Here is an 8,890-nt window from a genome sequence, read left to right as displayed (position 1 = left end):
GAGTCCGCAGCGCAGGGCGAAAGAGCGGGCTTCTCTTGTTTTAATTAAAATCTAATCACCGCGGTTGCTCTCCGAGGCAGGATCGGCAAGGATTTCTGCCCCTCCAAGCTTCCATTTGAGGGTACGTAATGCCCAGCCGGGCATGGGTCCCTGCGGGGCTGCAGAGAGAGGGTGCGGGGCCCCCAGGGCGGCCCCTCCGACCGCGTCCGCAGTCCTTGCGCCCGCAGCCAAGTAGGTTGCCGCGGGCAGCTCCCGGCGACTCCACTCAGAAAGGATTTTGCTGAAAGCGCAAAATAAAAGTACAAAGTCTGGGGGATTGGTGCTCCCCTCCCCCTTTAGCCGCCGCGGCCAGCCAAGCACTTTTTGGGCTTGGCTTCTGCTTCCTCTGAGCTCAACAGATTTTTTTTTTTTTTTTTCCCGGTCTCGCCCTCCCTGGAGGGGGCGCGGCGGATGGAAGGCGAGAGAGGCCCCCAGCCAAGAGGTTTTTAATATTACACTTTAATAGGTTTCAGAAGGCCCCGTGGAGAAATGCTAATAGGCTGAAATGTCAGAATCGAGAGGGAGTCAGTTCGCGCTCAGCCGATCTAATCCTTTTTTCTGCTCTGATTTTTTTTGGGGGGGAGGGGTGGGGAGAGCCCACGCAAAGAAAGGCTTTGGGGAAGGGCGCGCGGTGCAAAGCGCCACAGCCCCGGCCGGGGCCGAGCGGGGGGTGCGCCCTGGCCCGCGTTTCTATAGGAACCCCCTTTAGAAGATTAGAGACTCACCCGCTACCCGCCGCCGCGGCCTCTCCAAAATATTAATCAGTAACCATCTGACACAGGGTTTCAGGGAGGGACCCGCAGGCCGGGGCTAGGAAAACGGCCTTCACGCCTGCCCATCCCACCCAACCGCGCTGCTGGGGGAAAAGGAATGAATCGCTGCTTTGTTTTAAAAGGGGGAGTAAAAAAGGGAAAAAGCAGCCCTTGTCTGTTTTGGCGTCTCCACCGCGCATTCTAGAAGGCGCGCCCCAGGGGAGGTAGGGGGCCGGGGCCCGGGCGCGGGGTGCTGCCCGCCGGGCCCCAGACCCTTCCCGGCTCGCTGGGCTTGTCACCTCCTCCTGCGAGCAGGAAGCTGACAGGCGGCCCATTAAACCGCGCCTTGCAAAGCCTTGGATTGCGGCGACAACCATCTTCCTCTATTTTGATCACTCAGCCTAGACGCCGGGGGAGGGGGTAGGAAGAGGGAGGAGAGGGAGGAAGGGGGGGGTTCGAGCTGGTGGAGGGGGAGGGCTGCCTAGAAACGGCCGGGAAAAATTCTCACCACCAGTTTTGATCATTCAGCCCCGCCGTGGGGAGCCTGGAAACTGCTGGAGCCCCTAGGTCCGTAATTGGTTTTATAGGAATGGCTGAGGGCCAAGGTGTTTACATGCGTGTGATTGGCGGTACGCGCGGCCAATGGATGGCGGCCGGGGGCTGGCCTGGGGGGGGGAGGCGGGCGCCCGGGAACAATGCGTGTTTCTTCGCTGGAGAGTACTCCCCTCCCCCCGCTGCCCCCTCCCCCTCCCCCTCCCTCTGGCTTTTTTTTTTTTTTTTTTTTTTTTTTTTTTTTAGATCCAGCGAGAGGAACTTGAAAGGGGGGTTGTGTAATGTACCTTTTCCAATCCCGGGCTGTATATGGAGATTTGGGATTCTTTAAACCGGCGCTACCTGGATTTTATTAAAAAGCGGGGAGCTCGGCGGGAGGAAAGCTGGCTTTTCCGGGGGCTGCGGGAGCCGGGCCGCGGGAGGGCGGAGGAGTTGGCGCGCCGAGCGCTCGGCCCGGGGAGCGGTTTTCTACCAAAAAAAGGAAAGGCGGGCAAAAAGTGTGAGGCGGCTGCGGGTGGCGAAGGGGAGCAGCAGCCGCGGGATGGCGGGCAGCACGGGCGCCTAGCCGCGCCGGGAGCCGGGGCCACCACCGGAGTCGCCGTCGCCGGAGCCCAGAGCCGGGAGCCCCGCCGCGCCAGGTACGCTGCCGGGCCGCCCGTCCGTCCCTGGCCGGGCGCGAAGGTCTCCAAACTTCTTCATCTGACCCCCCACCCCGCCTCACCCTCGGGGTGCTCGGGAGGATCCCCGCAGCTCTGCGGTCCCCGATTACGGGATCGGGGACCGGCATCGGCGAGGTGGGGGCGCCCTGGGATGGGTGGGGGCGGGTCGCTGTGCCTCGGGCGCCCACCTGAGCCCTCAGCCCCGTTTCAGCCCGCCCAGCCGGGCTGAGGGGCGTCGGTTCCCTTCTCGGTTCCCGGCAGGCGGCGGGGGAGCCAGGGACGCCGAGACGTTTTCGATTATAGGCTGTTTTTAATTAAAAGCCGGAATTCAGCCATTTTAACTGCATTTAAGTGGGGGAGAAAAGTAGAGGGAACGCAGCGGAGCCCACAGATGGCCGAGCCAGCTTCTTTACCAGAGCGAGGGTGTTCCAGGGGCCTTCACCTCGACTTCCCCGAAGTGGGGCGTTGGGGCATGCTCCGAAGCTCTAGCTTTTAAAAGAAAGCTGCACAAAGAGCATTTAAAAAAAAATCACGGAAAGCTCATCGCTTCCTTAAGACATGTATCCTCGGATGTGGCGATCTTAGATTTTTCCAAAGTAAACGCGGATCTGGTAACCAGAGCCTGATGGGAGTGAGCGAGGGAGGGAGGGAAGAGGGTGTTTGTAACCAAAACCGGGTTAAAATAAGCACCCTTAGCAAAGTTGGGGAGGGAGGCTGGAGAAGGAGGCCGGGAGGTCAGCGGCTGAGGGGGTCTGCAGTTCGGGGGGCTGGGCGCCGGTCGCAGGGCGGGCACCCGGGAGCCGGTGGCTTTGGCGTGGATCGGTGGCTCTAGGAAACGCCCGGGCCTCTCGGAATCAGGAATCCGAGCTGCTGCGGGCAGACGGAGAGCGAGGGCAGGGTTGGCTCCAAGACCCCCTCCCGCCCCCATGGGAATCGGCAAACGACAAATCTTTTAAACAAACAGCTTTAAACTGGAACTACAGGGGGATTTACCCAACGCTGGGGGAGGCGCCCCTTGGTCGGCCCGCGCTGCAAAGGTTTTCTTTGTAGGTTATTTTTGGGTTGGGGGGGGGAGCTAGGGTAGGAGCGAGACCCTTCAGCCCCCTGCTTACCCTCTGACCGCCCCCCTCCCCCCAAATCCCCCGCGCCAGGCCACGTCCTAGGGCCGCAGGATTCCCAGGCCAAGGCGCTGGAAAATGAAACCAAAGCTTGTTTTGAAGGATTCTTTCCAGTGCTCGGGCGAGAATGCCACGTCTCGGGTCCTCGGACTCAGACTCTGCGACTCACAGTCGCCCGAGGGGGGCGGCGGGAGGAGGCACGAGCCTCTTTAAAAATAATAAACCAGCTTTGCATCTTCTCTCCTGGAAAAAAACGAAAAAAACCGAAAAAACAAAAGACAACACTAATTGGCGGCTCAGGCCGAATTTAGGGAAACCAGACTCAAAAAGGCAGGCCAGGGGCCAAAAAGGTTAAATATTAAACTTTCCGGATCAGATAGTGACCCAGTGTTTAGGGAGACATTTCGAACTGCTCATGGAAAGGTTTCACGGTTTGAAACCCCGGAGCATGTGACGCCCAGGAATCAGTCCCACTCGGGAGGTTTGTATTTATGCCGCCCGGGCGCGGCCGAGGGGCCTTCCCCGGTTTCGGGAGGACCCGTAAGCCGCCAAGCCAGTTTAGGCTGGGGCGCAGCGCGCCACCGGCCACTTTCCGAGCCGGGTCCCCGGGAACCGCGGCCGCCGGAGCAAGGAGCATGGATTTTTACTTTTTATGGAGGACGGGTTACCCCCGATTTTATTTCTGGCTACCAGATCCGCATTCCCCGACCCCGAACGGCAAGACGACTTTCTGAAACTTTGTTGTCTTTTTTCCCCCCCTTCCCTTTTCCTTTTTCCCCCTTCTGTTTCTTCCGCGGCCCGTGTCCTTTCCCCGCCAAGACGCCGTGTGCGCCGCCTCGCGCAGCTCCGCCTGGCCGCCCGGAGGGGCCCCACCGCCGGCCGCCCGTGCGCCCCGGGCCGCGGGCCCGCAGCCGAGCGCAAACCCCGCTGGCCGCCGCCGCCATGCACGCCGCGGAGCCCCCGCCGCCCGAGGACTCTGGGACTACGCCGAGGCCGAACTTTTAGGTCCCACTGAGCGAGGCCCGCGGGCCGGGTGGGGGGCTGGCTGCGGCACTCCCGCGGAGGATGGATGGCCGAGACTTCGGGCCCCCGCGGTCCGTGCACGGCCCCCCGCCGCCGCTGCTGTCCGGCCTGGCTATGGACAGCCACCGCGTGGGCACTACTGCGGCCGGACGCCTGCCCGCTTCTGGCTTGCCCGGCCCGTTGCCGCCCGGGAAGTACATGGCTGGCCTCAATCTCCACCCGCACCCGGGTAAGTGCCTTGCGCCGTGGCCGCCCCCTCCTGCCCCCCCCCCCCCCCCCCCGGGATCTTGGGGAGGGAGGCCCGGGAAAAACTGTTCGGCCTGTTCCTTGGCGTTCTTGGGACGCGGCACGTCTCTTTCCCTGGGCGGGTCCACGGGGGTGCGGGCAGGCTCAGCTCCCAGGGCGGGGAGACCCCCGGGCCCGGGACGGAGGCCATTCCCGAGGCCCCGGCGGAGAGGGTGCGCGGCTCGTCTGCTTTCCCCCGTGCGCCATGCCCTCCCGAAGCATACGCATCTGCCGAAACCGGAGCCTCCGGGGGCGATTCCGACTCCCGGGCCCCTGCTGCTCCGGGCCAGCCTGGGGTTTTCAAAACCTGGGCGAGAAAAGAACAAGCCCGCTCCACACCCTTTGAGACGTCCGTTCCCCGAGCTCGAATCCTTTTCTTGGCAAACGCCCTTGCCCGGCGCCCGTGGGCCGTTCTAGCCCCTCCACTCGCAGCGTGCGGGGTTTCCGTCCCGCCCCGGCGTCGGAGGCTGCGGGGAGAACGGAGACCACGGCCTCGGGCGGGCGGGGACCGTCTCGCCACCTCTCGGCCCCCGGGAGGAGAGCGGCGGCCCCGGGACTCACACCCCGGTAGGAGGGCAGCGACTGCGGCCCCAGGAGCCCCTTGTTCTCCGGCGGGAAGGCGGGCGCGCGGCGCGGTGGGGCGCAGAGACTGGGCCGCCGCCATCCCGAAGCTCGGGGAAGGAAGCGGCGTGCGAGCGGATCTGGCCGGGCACGAGCGGCGGAGGGAAAACCTTGGGCCTGACATCGAACCTCGGGAGAAGGTGGCCGAGAGGGCCCCGGAGGCCTCTGCCTTTTCCCGAGAGGGGCCGCTGAGGCTCGGTGGGGACGGCCCCCGGGCGGGAGAAGCTCGTCCTGGGCGGGCCGCGGCCGCTGCAGTCCGGCCGGGTGGGAAGGGAGGCGAGGGGCACCTCCAGACATGCCGCCGGCCGCCGAAGGACACCCGCTCCCTCCTCCCCGGCTGCCTCCAGCTGCTTTGCTTGGCGTCCTACGCTTCACTTGAAAAAAAGCCACCTCTCCCACTCCAGAGTGTAGTCTGGGACTCTTGCGATTTCTCGGGGAGCCGCGGACTCTCCCCTCGGCCTTGGAAGGGACTCCTCCGGCCGCAGTGGCCGCCTTGGCCCTGTCCCACCGACCCTGCCCGCTCGACCGAGGCCGCGCTGGCCGGTTTTGCCTGTGTCTTTGATTTTTTTTACGGAACTTTTCAGGAACCGGAGTCCCGGGGCTCAGAGGGACAAAGGGCCTTTGTGAGGCGCCGGGCAGGGGAGGGGCACACGCGGGGGCCGCGAGCCCGGGCATCCCTGCCCGCCGGGGTGCGAGGACTGGGTCTTGGCTTGGGGGCTCGTGCCCGTGTCCCCCCTGGAGCTGAGGCCGCATTCTGCCCAGGGGGCCGTGACCAGGGCTATGGTTTTCTCTACCGTGGTGCCAGGATCCCAGGGAGGGGTTAGGGGCTGCCCGCGGTACAAAGGGCAGCGTGGCCATCCCCTTTTGCCCGCCCTGAGGCCAGGGTAATTTTTGTGTTTGCCTCTCTTTTGAGTTCATCCCTTCACTTAGTTCGCCCCAGGGTCGTGGCGGCATCCCTCGGCCTGGGAGTCAGACCCTGGGTCTTCCTGGCTGGGGGTGCCTTCCCTGGTCTCTGTGTCCCCCCCCCCCCCCCCCCCCAGCCAGGGAGAAGGCGTCCCATCTCCAGCCTGGTTCCTGCCTGACAGAGCCATGTGCCCTAATGAGAAGCAGTGAAAACAGCTACTACTTAAGGGGGTGCCTCTGGCAGCCTGCAGTGTGCCAGGGCCCAGCGGGCAGACTAACGCCCATTAGCTAGATGGGGAGGCTGAGGCTGGATAGGTGAAGAACCTTCACAGCGGCAGGCAGGACAAGGAAGTCCAGCTGGAGGTGGCCGCAGAGGCCTGTCTTCTGAGCCTCCTGCTTTAGAAGCCGTCTGCCTCCTGCATGCTTGGCAGCTGAGGTCATGGAGGAAATCGCAAGCAGGCTTGGAAAGTGCTGCTGTGGCCATGCTCACCTGCGAAGGAAGGGTTGGGGTGGGGGGCAAGCTGGCGCTGTCCCTCGCTGCCTCCACCTTCAGTGGCCTCAGGGAGACCCTGGACCCTAGGCCAACGCCCAGAGCCCAACCCAGTGCTAATCCTATTAGCCAGGAGGTAGAGAGCTGTTTCCCATTCACTGCTCGGGTGGGGTGGATTACAGATTCCTCAACCCAGCCCCCCTCCCCCTCTTTCTTTGCTGGGTGCAGGTGCTAAGTTTTCTCTTTCAGGCGCTTCTCCTACTTGGCTGTCAGCTTCTTAGGTCTGGCCAGCGTTATCAGCCCTATCTTTATTTGTTTGTTTTTGTTCTGGGAAGCCAGGAGAGGCTGAGCCATTTGCCCTGGGTCACACAGCGAGGCAGTGTGAGACCGGATTACCTCCGACCCCTTCCTAGTCTGCTCTCCAGAGTGGGTAGGGGAGCCTGTGAACCTACCAGAGCTGCTCCTCTGGGAGACTCTGGGAGAACTCCTGGCCGGAGGGGGACCCTGGCTAGGGCTGGGCTGTGGCCACCCCATCAAGGCAGGTGTTGACAGGGCGCTGTGGTGAGTGCGGATCCCCGGGGTGGGGGTGGGGGGGATGCCTTTTTGCATCCTCGGTCTAGGCTGAGGGCTTTGGCTCTTTCCTGTGCAGAAAAAGAGGCAAATAAAGAATAAATGGGGTTTGGTTGGCCATTACCTTGCGGGTAACCTTGAGTATTGTTATACAGAGTGAGCTCTTAAATGTTCTCAGCAGTCAGTGAAATGGACAAGTAAGTGACAAGCACCTGGTAGGCTCCCCTCTTCAGTTCTGGGGCTGGGAGCCCTGGACCCAGCCCTCCTCGGGCTGCAATTAAAGACCTATTAGCAGGATTTTGTACTTGGATGTTTATTCTCCCTGCCCCCACTCCCTGGGCTGGCTGGGCCCCGCAGGATACATGAATGGGGGGTGGAACCCAAGGATCAGGACCAGGAGGCCATGCACTTTGGACTGGCCAGTGGACAATAGGGGGCCACGGGCCTTCTCCAGGGTCCATCAGCTGTATCTCTGGAATCCAGCCGGTCGGCCTACTGGGATTGATTTAAAGAGATTAATCAGTGGGACTGGCCGGTGGAGTGATACGATCCAAAGATAAAGGAGATTTGCTGGGTGCTTCCTCCTCTCTGAGGCCTGGGGCAGGTTCTGGACTCTGGATGGGGGGCGACAGGGGGCTCCTGGGCTCCCTGACTCTCCGAGCCTACTGGTTCCTTAGCTGTCAACCCAAACACTTCCTTTCTTCACTTGTTCATTTACTCGGCAAGCCATTTCCAAGCGTCTCTTGCGCGCCAGGCACTGCTCTGGCTCTGGGAATCCAGCGATGGCCAGACGCAAATCTTTGCCCTCATCGGAGTCCCATTGTAGTGTGGGGGCCAGGCAGTAGTCGCACACACACATCGTCGAAGGAAATCGTTTTAAATAGAGATACAGGCTGCGAAGGAAAGAGAATGCCCAGGGTCTGTTTGGGCTGGAGTGAGGGGCTCCCAGGAGTGAGGGACTAGGAGAGGGGAGAGTGACTGCAGCTGCGGGGAGGGGAGAGGGGGACCCTGCAGGTCCCTGAAGGCCAGTAATGAGGTCTTGGAATTTCACACTGAGGAATGAGAAGGCAGTGGAAGGTTTTAAACGGAGAGGGTGATTCAAAGTGAGGGACGTTTTACAGAACTGGTCTGGACTCTCTTTTTCTTTCTTTCTTCTTTTAAATGTTTTTATTTGTTTTTGAGAGAGAGACAGACACAGAAAATGAGAACAAGTTGGTGGGGGGGGGGGTGTGCAGAGACAGAGGGAGACACAGAATCTGAAGCAGGCCCCAGGGTCTGAGCTGTCAGCACAGAGCTCCATGCAGGGCTCGAACTCATGAGCTTGAGCTTCGAGATCATGACCTGAGCCCAAGTCAGAGGCTTAAAGGACTGAGCCACCCAGGTGTCCCGGAACTGGTGTGGACTCTTAAAAAATGTCAATGGCATGCCAAGACAGAGGAAGGCCGAGAACAGTTCCTGATTAAAAGACTAAAAAAATGTGACCGCAGAAGGCGATGTATGGCCCGCGATTGGATCTTGGATTGGGGAAGAAATTGCTCTAAAGTACATCATGGGTGCAATTGATGAAATTGGAATATGGGCTGTAGATTAGCTGATAGTGTCAAATCAATATTAGGTTTCATGAAGCCGATAACTGGACCGTGGTTATGTAAGAGAATGCCCTTGTGCTTTGGAAGTAAGAACACTGAAATGTCTAGGGACAGGGGACATGATGGCCACAACTTACTCTCAGGAATGGCTCAGGAAGAGACAAATTTATAGACGTATGGGAGACACCCATAAATCGCTGAGCCCGAGTTACATACAGGGTGAGAAAGTTCACAATGGCTGGACCTGGGGAAGGTCATATGGCAGGTCATTGTACTATTTCAAACTTAT

The 8,890-nt window shown here is 60.9% G+C and overlaps 1 protein-coding gene across 6 annotated transcripts in view; it reads left to right on the top strand.

The window, feature by feature from the left end:
• The first annotated feature begins 21 nt into the window (after positions 1-21).
• TNRC18 (trinucleotide repeat containing 18) overlaps positions 22-8,890 on the top strand; it is a 90,132-nt gene continuing 81,263 nt past the window's right edge. For 4 of the 6 annotated variants that reach the window (XM_086692582.1, XM_086692578.1, XM_086692579.1 and 1 more), the window contains exons 1-2: positions 1,586-1,981; positions 3,940-4,372. In XM_086692582.1, the coding sequence (XP_086548708.1) occupies positions 4,186-4,372 (187 nt within the window). In that variant the 5' untranslated portion in view covers positions 1,586-1,981; positions 3,940-4,185. Of the gene's footprint in view, positions 122-1,585; positions 1,982-3,939; positions 4,373-8,890 lie in introns of those variants that run through there. The other 2 variants (XM_086692584.1, XM_086692583.1) reach the window with 2 other exon arrangements.

The sequence above is a fragment of the Puma concolor genome, chromosome E3 (assembly GCF_028749965.1).
Source record: "Puma concolor isolate L17-30 chromosome E3, mPumCon1.1.hap2, whole genome shotgun sequence".
Classification (NCBI taxonomy): Eukaryota; Metazoa; Chordata; class Mammalia; order Carnivora; family Felidae; genus Puma; species Puma concolor.
This window is presented reverse-complemented; position numbering and strand designations above follow the sequence as displayed.